General features: G+C 44.5%; 1 protein-coding gene across 1 annotated transcript in view; it reads right to left on the bottom strand.

Annotated features, from left to right (window-relative positions):
• The window catches only part of LOC106750300 (lachesin-like), a 66,091-nt gene that overhangs the window by 7,936 nt on the left and 44,781 nt on the right, over positions 1–13,374 (bottom strand). The window contains exons 3-5 of the mRNA XM_014630589.1: positions 8,908–9,023; positions 7,992–8,177; positions 3,175–3,361 (exon numbers count right to left, since the gene is read on the bottom strand). Of these exons, the coding sequence (XP_014486075.1) occupies positions 3,175–3,361; positions 7,992–8,177; positions 8,908–9,023 (489 nt within the window). The remainder of the gene's footprint in view (positions 1–3,174; positions 3,362–7,991; positions 8,178–8,907; positions 9,024–13,374) is intronic.

Raw genomic sequence — 13,374 nt, 5'->3', positions numbered from 1 at the left:
TTGCCGCGACGCGTAAATTACCATTCGCGCGTTGTAATTAATTACCGGGCGGGTCGGTGTAAGTGCGAGACGATCGATTATTCCGCGCTGATGCGCCCCGACACTTTATCGTTCCACGGCACTTTTCCGGCCGCGTCGGCACGCCGTGACCGTCGTCTTAATTAGAGAATCGACGAAATCGTCGGAAGCCCGCGACTCCGGTGCGCTCGTGTTTGAGAATTCTACCACGCGTCTCTATCATCGACTCCCCTCCGGGAGGTGCAATCTCGCCTGATGGTGCGAAAAGAGGTAGATGTTATCGATCATGTTCAGCCCAAACGATCGCCAATGGCGCAGCTAGAAGCTTCCATCTTGGCGCCCGGGTCTGTGCGCGCGTTTATTTTTTATCAATAATGATGTAATACGTCTATGCACTTTTTCTAGTATATTCGCACGTATCGTAGCGCCATTAAACATTATAATGTTCATTTCGTGCAATATCAAACGAACAATAATCAATCACGGCACGGTCAATTAGCGAAGCGCGCTTCCAAAAGAATGAGCAATGATTGGTAGCTGACAGTTGTGGAGGAAAATCCAATATCCGATTAAAATGTCCGAGATATTTTCACGAATATGATAATTACAGCAAATGCTTATGAAATATTGGAAAAACGACTGACTAATATTGTTGAGCGTTTTACCGAATGGACAAATACCTATGTAGAGTCGGAAAAATTGTTGAAAAGAAAAGACGAGGGATGAACGTCGCAATCGTTGAAATTTGTATTTGGAATCATTTTAATTATCTATCTATGTTTTATTTTAATTTTCTACCACAAATGGCACTACCTCTACCGATAACATTTACATACATGTACTGACATCACATACTAAGACTAGATCGGAGTGATATTTGTGTTATACCGTATATAATTCGCACGGATGTCTGGCACGTTGAATAAATTATCCTATATTCCACAGTTGCGATGAATGGCACTAGTGAAAGAATGACGTATTGATAACAAAGCTAAGATTGGTCAACGATAACAAATCTGTATTTTGGATAACTGGATCGTAATATACACGGATATTATTTATAATTTTTTCTATAATTGGTTTGCTTCGAGAGAGCGAGATTTTACCGTTCAAAGTATATCCAGTATCAATCTAGACGTTAACGCTTTAAATATGCGAATCCAGAAAACCTCAAACTCTAATTTTAAACTTTCTACTTTTAAACTTAAATTCTCTAACTGGCTCTACGTATTTTTAAATAACGACTGAACAGAAGAATAGTTTATTATTCAGGCACGCCTTTAGAAAGTAAGATAGCAAGGTATTCATGTGATTTAATTCTTGTGATTTAATTGCTGATTTGTTGAAGTTGAATCATCGACACATCGGATATTCGAATACACATTAAGAATGCGTTTGTTCGCTTCATATTATATATTCGTAATTTTCGTCATTTCCTCTCGATTCTGTAAATGTATTTCAGTGAACCGAACAAGCGTCTCTTCGCGCCTACAAAAAGCGCCTACGTCAAATAATGTAAATTTTGACTAACGGTTACTTTAACGTGACTCTGATGGAAATTAAACATCGTGTAATAATAATCCCATAATGTTGCATTGATTAGTACGATGAAGAACTTAATTAACGCGTAATCGGAGTTCGTTACGGCTTTGTATGTAGTACCATCAAACACGTAATTAATTAGAGGTCATTGTTTCGACTAGTGGGTGTTATATCAAATTCCGTTTGATTAAATCGTAAATGAAAATTCAAGCGCAAGCCTACTATGTTATTTTTGCATCTGAGTATAACAGCGTGCGTGCTATTATTATCCCGAAACCAATTAGTATCTTGTTGAAATCGAGAATATGAAATTACTGACGAATGATTAAAATGAGACATAATTGGCTATACGATACTCAGGCCGTGGTATAAAATGTTTATAAAAGAAAACACCAAAATTCACGTAGCCCGTTGTTATTTAATCAAATAACAATGTATATACAGAGTGAGTAATAATTATTAGCATCTTGAATATTTTGCGAAAAATAAAAATATTTTATTAATAACTGGATGAAGGAAGGAAGGACATTTTACATTTGCGGGAAATGTTCGACGACCATTATTATCAACGTAATTTCAGTTAGATAAATTCCTCCCCTATTTTCATATTTCGCAGATATTTAAGGTGCTAATGGTTATTGCCTGCACCCTGCATGTTTATATTCGTGGTTTACCGGAATCGCTTTTCCAGTTGTATGATATTTTTTTAATGGGGCCTGCATATTAATGTAAAAAGCGTGTGTTTCAGAATTCGCAGTTTTCACATGAACAGCAGCTAGGGGAAAATCGATTCTAAATTTCCTGCTGCAATTAGCACGCAAGTTAGCGCGCCGCCTTTTGAGAATGTCCTATATATAGCGAATAAATTCGGTTTATATCGCGCTCGCTTTGTATATCCGAGGCGCAATTTGCACTGTTTGACTCTGTAGAATATGTTATTATCCCGGCGCGTACTTGAAACGTATAGTCATCCCTGCCGAATGCGTTCGCGAATGCACGCGATTTCAAAGGAATCTCAGATAACTCGATTTTACGCGCATGCCGGAGCCTGTACGTGTGCGTATATGCATGTGAATAACGCGATTCAAAGCATATTCTAAAATATCAACGGTAAGTGAATGTAAGTTCATCAGAGCATGGCGCGGCGGTTTGCGTGTTACATTTTGAATCTAGGTAAAATCCATTGTGTACACGCTAATATATGCCTATTGAATGCCTCTCGTGGAACTGAACATTAATTGCCATTTACACGTAATGAAATTAGGCAGTGGATGGCTTCAGGCGCAGTTTAATCCTAGAGAGAGAGAAAGAGGGCGCGGAGAGGGAGAGGACTTATCGCCTTCTACTTTATCATCGTTATTTGAAGATTAGCCAGAATGCAATGAGGAAGACGACGATTCATTATTCTCAATTATATCGTGCTAATTGCCCTTTCTCTTTTATAAACACTCACACCCTTTATCTCCGCGATCGCGGGGCGAAGCAAATTCGCGCGCGAATTCACCGAAGACTCACGAGGCATCGGAATTTTCCTGAGCGACGGGAATTTCGTCCTCCCGCCGAATTATCGCCTCGGGAGATCTCTCGCAGCGAGATTCGCGACGAAGCGCTTACATTGTTTCTGCCCGTCCTCGCGCAGAATGATGTTGCGGCCGTCCTCCCGTTTCCAGGTGACGGTCGGTTTCGGCGACCCGGTAGCGACGCATCGCAGCCTTATATTGCCGCCCTCGTGGGTAACCATGCCATCTGAGGACTCGTCGTCCATTATGTCGGGCGGTATCACTACTTCCATGTATCCCATCTGAAGCAAAAAGAAGGAGAAAAACGTAGGGTTCCCGCGAAGCTAGCACGAAACTTCGTAGACCTCGGAGACCGAGATCCTAATTGCGCGCGAGTTCGACTACGTTTTTCTTTTTTACGAAGCAGATACGCATTCGGTTATCGGCGGAGGAAGGTTGGTGCGCGCGGCGAAAAGCGAAGTTGCATTTTGAATTTTCACCGGGACTTTATTTCCGTAGTAGAAATATGCGCATTTTTTATTACGCAGTAACCGCAGCACAAGCGTTATATCTTGCTTGGGATCCCAAGTACATTTTTAATCCTCAGTTACCAAACAGAAGTTAATATAAAGTGTCCGGTGACTGGTCAAAAAAATGCAAATGAAATTTCCACCGGGGTTGTTTCATCACTTGAAACACGTTTCCCGAGCCACGCATTACAAATATCGAATCTTACGAGTGGAACTCACTCTCTCTCTTTTTCTCTTTCTTGCATTTTGTGTTCCGCGATGTCCGTCTGCTACTTTGTTACTTAAATTATCCTTCCCTGTAGAAAAGGACGGGCATGGGAATTAATTAAATTTCACTGTTTCACCGCGAAGGCGAGGATCAAAGAGTTAAAAAGAACTGAAATTCTTTTTTCGGGATAAACAGCCCGTAGAGAGACCGTTGTACGTAAGGTGGTCTGCTAAAGACAAGGCTTGAACTACTCGCCGTAGAAAAAGCACATTGTTTTACGGTCCTGAGCACGTACACGATGAGGGTATCCTCGGAAGGGTGTAATGTGTGGTGGTATAGAATTTACTGGACGTGGGGCGCGCGGTGCACGTGTCCTATTCGATTCAATGAAACCAGCATGCAAGGGAAGATATGGTTTATACGGCGGGACAAAATCAACTGGAAATCCTTCTCCGGACGCGCACCGTTTTGTCACTCGATGTTTTCTTTTTTAATTTGCTTTGTTTAATAGACTACTAAATATGCGCGCTTTGTGTTCATTATAGCTCATTTTTCTGGGTGGATTCGCACCGGACGCGATAACGTTTCAACGTTACAGAGTGAATGTTGCTTATATTTTGCAGTTAATATTGTTAACGATAATAATAATGTTTTTGTTTCAAAAACACAAATTTCATATGTGTTGCACCATATAATATGTATAATGATGGAGAATAAAATTTCCTGTGTGAAAATTGATGAAAACCGCATCTCAACGGCTTTTAATCAAAACAAAAATGTATTATTCGAAAACGTATTATAATGTATTTATGAGTATGAAACAACGTAAAAGTAAACGTACGGTGTTCTCTCATCAAATATATCAGATTAGCTTTGTGTAAAACTAGAGAATTACACAGGATTACGATATGTCGAGTGTGTATAGCGAAAATATGAAAGAATAGAAATATGATATGAAATAAAAGGTAAATATCACCAACGAATTCATGTAATTGAGAAATGACTGATTAATTATATAAATTAAGAATTCATGTTAAGATAAAATCTACGACGTTTAAGAAACCAAGTTAAGAAGGCGTGAAAAGATTTTTACCGGAGGAAAGTATTTCGTTTTCGTTAAATTCAAACATAGTCTAATCAATTCATAAAGATAAATGATAATACCGGAAACAACGACAGATGATTCGCCGATGATCCCCGGAGTAGACGACGCTCATTATCTCGCGAGACCCTCGTGTTCAGCATTAACTTCATTGTCGTCGTCGTCAGGTCGGAAACGTTCGTCGTGACGGCGCGAGACGTCAGTCAGCATAAACCGTGGTAAAGTGTCTCGGCGTGAGTTGCCGTATATAAAAAGGGCACCGTTTTACGGCCCTGGGCACGTACCGGTGACAAGGGCGGTTCACCGGACCGGTGTGCCGGCTTAACGTGTATGTGTGGGTGGAATTTACTGGTGTGGTGCGCGGCGCACATGTCTCGCGGAATTCAATGCGACTGGCAGAGCGGGAAACCTTCCGATGCAATATACGGCCCTGCCGTGTGATAAAGGGCCGAGAGTGCTTGTCGTGGTACAAGGAGCGAGCGAGACGAACTATAGCTCTGGGTACGATAATGCGTTTGTGTGTATGTGTGTGCGGATGGACATGGACGCAGGAGAGGGTGGTAAGGCGAAAAGAAAAGAGAAAAGAAGCGGAGAGAGAGAGAGAGAGAAAGAGATCTGTCGTGACAGGAGGTCAAGATCTTCCGAAGATAACCGAACGTTATGCGCTATTAATTATTACTAAGACTTTTTGCGCAACGGTTTTTAAACCTAGTTTTTTAATCGGAACGCTGATCGTACAGGAAAATTGTGTTCTCACATCTGTACGCTTCCGTAGACCGCGGACACCGGAAGGTGGTAACTGACCAGACGCGCCTCGCGTTCTGCAGAAAATGCACATACCGAGCGAATAGAATCGCGGATACAAGTACAAACGATAAATAATTTCGCGTCGGTCGAGCGGGCGGCGTGGTAACACTCGGCTCGAGATTTAAGACGCGACGGGATATTCGCGCGAGCCGAGATCCTCGTCGCTGGAAAACAGTCGCTCGAAGCCGTACGACGTGCGCACCTGCCGCACCGTCGGCAATAATTTTCCCCTTGCTTTCTCGAACGCGCGGCTCGCGCTTCGCCGAAAATCTGCATAATTAAAGTCGCGCCGTCAAGTCGCGTCGCGGCGACTTCGCCGGCAGACGTGAACTGGAACAGCCTATTAGACATTAAATAATAATTCGTTTTTACGCTATGTAACAAACGGAAGTTCGGATTTTCCGAATCAATCGAAGCGAATCGTTGCGACTGTTTTTCCGATTAGCGATCGGATCAAAATGAAAATCGCAGATTTATTGCAGGTTATTTGGAGCAAAGATTCATATTTAGCTTGAGAGGAAGGTGAGTGATGTTTCAATGTACTGCCGAATTAATCATTAATATAGAGAAACGATCGACCCTTCATCGGAAAGGGGATAATTTCAGCTTTTGTGTGAAATTTACTCGACGAGTGCGGCGAATGAACGGGGATCAAATCAAGTGCACGGCGTAGACGTATTACAATGTACCATCTCGCGCGAATGCCGGTCGGCCTTTGCGGTATCGCACCATTTCCGAAAACTTCGAGCGTCCGTATCTCAGCGAAAAATCGACGTGCAAACGTGAAACAAACCGCCATTCTCCGCGAAATTTCGCGCGACACGTATTCGTGCTCGCCGCATGTGCTCTTATCGCGCGTTAACGTGTGTAATTGACACATACTACGCGCGATATAGTACAACCTCCATATAAAACTTCTTTTGGGGAGAGGAAGGGGGGGCAGATGTACAGACCGTTGTTTAGAGAAGCCGGAATATAGCTGAATAAAAGGAAATGGAGAGTGTCGAAAGTTTTTATCGCGGAAAATACGAAGCTTCTCATGCATTTTTTCGCTGCGAATCTCTCGCGCACAGGTTTTTACGTGATCCGTCACATTTCCGGGATGGTACGCGCGCGATTTTGAGATCCGGATCAATATTGTATAGCCAACACGTTAAGCGCTACACGATAAATTGACTCTCGGTTGATGTATGGTCGCGAATTTCCAGCTGCCAAGAACTGACTGCTGGCCGGTGCCGGGCCCAAGTCATCATCCGACTTTAATCCAATGCTGGGCCAATATTGGCTTTCAGTATCAGGCCGATGTTGAAAGACTGCCACTTAGTAACTCAACGTGCTCAACATGTACGGCCAATCGCACGGTTTCCCTGACTAAAGTTTCCTTTGTCCTATGCGGACATATTTAAATTACTTAAATGTAAAGAATTTGGCGACCCTGTGGCGCGTTAATATTTGTAACTCGCGATGTACTCGCGAGACGAGACTGGTTTCGTCGGAAAGCTCTTCCGGGATTAAAGCCGGTATATTAGAACTCGAGCGTAAAACAAAATCACTTAAGAGCTTTGTATAAGAATGAGCCGCGTTTCCTGATTTTAACAGCGCTCCTCCACTTCAAACAGAATAAAATAGTCTTCGCTTTTGTAGGTCGGCTTTGAACTGCAGCTGCAGCGGTAGGCCGATATTACAGCCGATATTACACCGCGAAATAATGGCCGTGGTAAAGAAAGCCCGCGTTAAAAAGTTATGGCCGGGCTTGTGTATGGAATTTTAAAAATTCCGTGCCGCGCGGACGGATCCGACGAAATTGTGCGAAACCTCGATCTTTTTAATCGAATTACGTCGCGCACCGTGGCCTGTCGATGGAAATCGATAGAGCCGGGCGCGCGTGTAACGGCCGCCGTGCGTGATTCCAGCGGAAACGCCGGCGAAAAATAAAGCGTCGGCTGGAAGGTAAATGGAAATTAATTTAACAGAGATACGTTGTTACTGCGCATCGCAGTTGTTTCACCACTGGCGCCAGATAATACTGTTTGAAGCTGCATTTACGTTATTTACCAAGAAAAAAACGAGAATGAGAGAAAGAAAGAGAGAAAAAGAGGGGGGGGGGGGCGCGTTTTCGCGTCATTGGAAGGAATATATCGTAGTTAAAAAGTATCCGCTAATTTCTCGAGTGTCGTTTAACATCTGCGCTGCGACCCGTCATTATAGTACGTGTCTTTTAATCGCCGGGCGTCGACTGTTTGCGCATATCTGTTTACACTGGGGATTGCATTCCGGGCGCTCACCTGACTACGCATGGGGTCAGTGTTGACTTGGCACATGTACGTGCCAGAATCGTTCTTCTGAACGTTCGCCACGTGCAGTTTCCATGTGTTGTGACCGTTGTGCGTGACTGACAGCCGGGAATTGTGCGCCACCATGTGCGTGTGTATCGCCAGTATCGCTCGGGAATCCGACTTTATCCAGGCTACCTGGAAACACCGGGAGAGCGGACGGTACTTCTCAAGATGAGGGACACGGTTTAATCGCGGTAGGCTGGTCGATAGTTGAAATACAAATCGCTCGTCGAAAATCTGGCCGGACAACGTATTACTTATACCGTCTATGCACATTGACCACGTTAACTCGGCAATTGTACGGATACAGGTTTTCTATTCCTTGTCGGAAACGGAAAATTATATCGAGTCTACGGACAAAGGACGTTGGGTTTTGGTAGTTTTTGTGCTGCTGAATATGATTCTGATTTTTTGCAAAATTTGACATAACTCTGACGTTCGCATCGATATTCGCAGTAGTCGCGGACGAGAATATAGTTAGACTCGGGAAGAAATTTCCTAGTCGGGTGAGTAGAAGGTACATATTTAGATTACGTCGCGTATTAATGGATATAGCTCTCTCGTTTTCGCCCCGGTAAATATACCGACTGTCGCGTTTCTCGGTGCACGATTCTCGATGCAAGTTTTATTATAGTTTTCTTAATATTCGACGCGTATCTGAATCCTCGTTAAATTGAATATCCTCCCGAATACATTGATTAAGAGCGTCTTATCGCGCGCGGACGCGATAGTAAATTTACAATAAAAATTTGTTTTCTTCATTTTCCTCTTCGCATCCGACACAATTGTTTCCTAACGACCGAGAAACAATCTCTCGTCCGTTCGAAGAGCGATACACGGGCAGTTTGACAAGAGGAAATTGTACCTTGTAAGACTGCAGATGATTAACGACGCAGGTGAAGAAGACGTCGCGACCTTGGATCACCGTGTGATTTTCCAAAGGAGCTAAGAACTCGGGTAACACTTCCGGGGTGATTTGGCCTGAAACATCGTAACAATGCGATACGTTCAATTATTCCATGTCGGCTCTCTCTCTCTCTCTCTCTCTCTCCCTTCCTCTTTCTCTTCTGTCCTCTCCTTTCGATCGTGCGAAACAGTCGTCCAAGTGAGTAACCCCTCGCAAATACGAAAACACGAGCTTAATCAAAAATTCTTTTCCGACGGATCAACAGCGGCCGAGCGATTCACCGAACGTAAAGACCATAAAACAGAGAGGATAGACGCTGCAAATTGAAAAAAAAACACACACACACACACACGCACAAACCTCGCAACATCGAGGAGGATAATAAAAGTAATAAAATATTCGCGGAGGGGAAAAAAGTTTATTGCGTTTGCAATCAATTCGCGAGATTCGTAACCTTCGCATCCCTCCTCCTACGCTATCGAGCACAATAATCGACAAACAAAACGCGTTCTGCGTTACGCTGCCGCCTTTTTCAATTCCGCCGGATATTACGAGGCGATCGCATCGCGCGCTCTTCGAAAAATGCGATGCGCGCGGATGTTTCGGAAAAAGGGAAAGAAAGAACGAATGCGCGCCCGGCGGCATCTCTGACGAGTGTCTCGCGGAATGCATCGCCGCGATTCGCCGTCGCAGTGTATGCATGAGCGAGCAGCGCGCCGTCGATTAGATATTCAAGGCGGAGGTCGAGGGGTGGGTAACATCCCCTGTTCTCTCTCTCCGTGGCGGTCTCCGCGCGCCTCTTCCGCCCGGAGGCCGGTCTGGAAGAAGAGCGCGGTGAGAGCGGAGGGCCGCCCATATTCTCGTATCGAATTCTTGTATGCGTTCATGCAAGAAGGGCGATAAATGGAAAAATTCTTGAATCTCGCAGTCGTAATCCGGACGCCCCGGCCTCCGTTTTCATGGGTTGGGTTTTACGACTACCCCTCGTCGGCTCTCTCTCTCTCTCTCTCTCGTCGATCCCTCGCCGTTGTCTGTACCATCCTCGCTCCCTCCACTTCGCTCTCTCGCACCCTCTTTCGCTCTTTCGGCCTCCTCCGTTACTTCTCCACGCTCTCTCGTTCCGCTCTCTTTCTTCCCGACCCTACCCGGCCTTTTATTAACTACTTAAATTTAATTTTCGCTTCGACGGAAGGAATGGTCGGCGTCCTCGGGAAAAACATCGTGAATTCATCGCGAGTAATAATCTAGGGAAAACTTAATGGCTATTGAATATCAGATAATATTTTAATGTAAACTATTATTACTTTCCTCGCTAATATATCACGCTAAAAATCCCCACACAGAGGGGTCCGGTTACTTTCGAACGATGCGCCATTTCCCGTATCGCATCCGCGGCTCATTTTACGATCTCTTAATCAAACCGTTCCTTTCTCTTTACTTTGAACGCGCGGCTTTGTGCTTTGGAATTTCAATTTTGTAACTTGCAATATACAAAAAATTTCGCCAAAGGAGAGCCAAGCCGAAAATGGTCAAAGTGTCCGTGGTACAGCTGCGTGTATTTACTACACGCTCTTTTCTCTCTTGTGCAGTTTCGCAGCTCTCTTCATCCCCCCTCCTTTTCTCTTTCTCTCTCTCACCCTAATTAATGGAGGAATTCTAATTCTGCGTTTAATTTTTCATAAAATGTTGTGAGCGAGCGGGAAAGCTCGTAGAGCGAGCGCACACGTGCGCACAAGACGAGGAGAGAAAGAAAGAAAGAAAGGAAGAAAGAAAGAAAAGTGGAGGAGAGGGAACGCAACATGAGCACGGTGAGCCGCGCTTTTATTGTGTTGGAATTTCATTCCGAGTGTAATCAGTGAGGTGTAATTCTAGCAATTTGTCGCAGGGATATCTAATTAATTAGGTCCTTTCGCGAGCGGGCAGGGCCCCGCTACGAACGCGCGCGCACGGCCTGCCATCTCCTCGTTAATTACGGCGCGCCCGCGCAGGATGGAATTTTTCATCGAAATTATCACGCAGCATCCGCCCAGGAAATTAAGATCGCCGTGATGTTCGCGGCTGTACCGCGCCGGAACCAATTTTGTTTTTCTTCTCGTTTTGCATCGCTCCGTTTACGTCAACGTCACGACGGTAAGAGCGTTAAGTATAAGGCGTCATCCCGAAAACGCAGCCGATTCGATATCAGAGGAAAAGCACCGAAACCGACACAGGTACGGTAAACCGACATACCCATGTTCCTCGGCTGTAAAGTACTGGACTCTGTCGGACAGAACACGAATTTCGTTCGTTAAAGATAACATGTAATAATATATAATAAATGCGCGAAATAATGCCATTTTGGTGCTTTTTCATGTTATTTTTTTGATAATTTATAGGTATCATAAGTACGTCGGTTTTGGGGCTTGGTTTTCAGGACAAAAAACGTCAATCCTCAAACATCTTAAAAAATAATTATTTGTGATGAAACATGCAATAATTTTCGCAAGACTACCATATATTCTGGTAGAGAAGCGTTAGCGGTTTGCATCCATGCGTGTAAATTCAAATTCGACACCTTCAACAGGGCTTTAGAGCTCAAAAACGAAATGGTACGTCGTTTTTGGTGCTTTCCCTCTACGTATCGCGCGACGTACGTCGACGGTTCACCGGAACAATCTTCGCGTAGCCGAGATATCGGAATACTTTCACGCGCGTGAGACATAACATTTAAAGCCGGCGGGATCGTCGGGCGTTTTCGCGGCGTAATAAACGTTCAGGATAAGCACGCTGATGAAAAGGGAAAGAAAAGGGAAGAAAGGAACGGTTACGCGCTCGGAATCGGAGGTGACCTTTCGCGAGGCGGCGTTAAAGGCGATTATAAAAGTCACCGACGCTACGTCGTCCCGCCCTCTAATTTAAGGGACGGAGGGATACTCGAGAGCCGTTGGACTCCGACGATAGACTCGGGATGAGCGGTATCCGGTGATACCCACTTTATCCCGGGGAAACGACGGTAAGCCACCCGCACAATGGCACCGTCGTCCGCCGATTCAAAGAGTTTGGATTTCGCTGCTCTCTTTCTCGCCCAGGAGAAATCCTATATCGTTGAAATCGCGAATCTAAAATGCGCTCCCTCCGGCGGACACGGCGGTCTCGTTCTCGCGAGATAGCGAGAGAACGTTCCCTAGGCCGGAATGATCGCTGCTCGTCGTGAGCTGCTCGCGGCACTGAGCACCCTCTCTTCCTATCGCTCTGTTACACACGTATCGCAAAGGTTTGCCTTGTAATCTCCGTGCGCGCGTGCGTGCGTGAGTTTACTCAACGTTTAAATCCCGATATACGAGCGAAGCGAACGCAGCGATAGCGTTTGCACGAGTTTAACCCTTCGTTGGCACACTTATTCCTTGCTGTTTCATTTTGACGCATCGGCTCTGCGATGCACGGTACGACACGTCTTCACTGAAATATCTATAAATGCGCTCATTCAGATATTGCATAAGGCTATCGGAACTACAAATTCCACTTCTGAAATCTGGTTTCAATATCATTCCTCGTTTAATATGTTTTCGCGTTTGGCGGCTTTTTCTTACGCTCGTGAGATTTGGCTCTTTGCCTGCTTTTAGGCAATTTATGAAGTATAAGAGAAGACGGTGTATTGATTCTACACAGGAGGAAGTAAAAGTACCTTTAAGAGAGGAATTTTATGTTTATACGTGCGACAATTCAAGATTTAACAGTCGTAGGATTTGAATTTTTAGCTTGGGTTAATTTCACCTACGAGTGTCAAACTAGAGTTACAATCTATTTTCGGGAAATGTCGAAACGACGCGGCTACGTAAACGGTTAATCAAATCAGCGGCGAGCGATACAGTGATTTGCAATTCGCGAAAAATATGAGTTAGGTCGAGGAAGAAGCACTTTCGGAGATCGCGTTCTCCATGTGAAATTTAGCGGATGAGGGCGGCCGGGACAGCTGCAAGAAACGCAACACGCTCGAATGCGTATGCTAATAGGCAGGCGTGCTGGGTAAAAGCGACAATTAGCGTGGATTGCGACAATGGGCCGATGTCATCAAAGAAACATTTGCGCCGAGAGAGCAGAATTATCACGATACGTGGCTCGGCACGCGGAGGACGAACCAAAATCGAGAGCATCGCGAGCCGAGGATCGCCAAGGAACGGCTGTTCGTCGCACAATTAACCTCATCGTGCGAGGGTAACGTTACAACAATTAAATCTTAGCTCGACGTGCTACGAGATTCGCCGGCAATTAAGTGAGAAATCAAGTTTCACGACTCTGTATATATTTTATAATTATTTATATAATTATACGTATATTGATTATATATATAATTATATATAAATTTTTAATTACAATTTTCTTAGCCTCACGGCTAAGTACACATTTTTAATTATTTATATGAATTATAGAGGGTGTCTGAGATGA

The sequence above is a fragment of the Dinoponera quadriceps genome, unplaced genomic scaffold (assembly GCF_001313825.1).
Source record: "Dinoponera quadriceps isolate SergipeBrazil2010 unplaced genomic scaffold, ASM131382v1 scaffold141, whole genome shotgun sequence".
NCBI classification, from domain to species: domain Eukaryota; kingdom Metazoa; phylum Arthropoda; class Insecta; order Hymenoptera; family Formicidae; genus Dinoponera; species Dinoponera quadriceps.
Note: the sequence above shows the minus strand (reverse complement) of the source record. Positions and strands in the feature narration are given on the sequence as shown.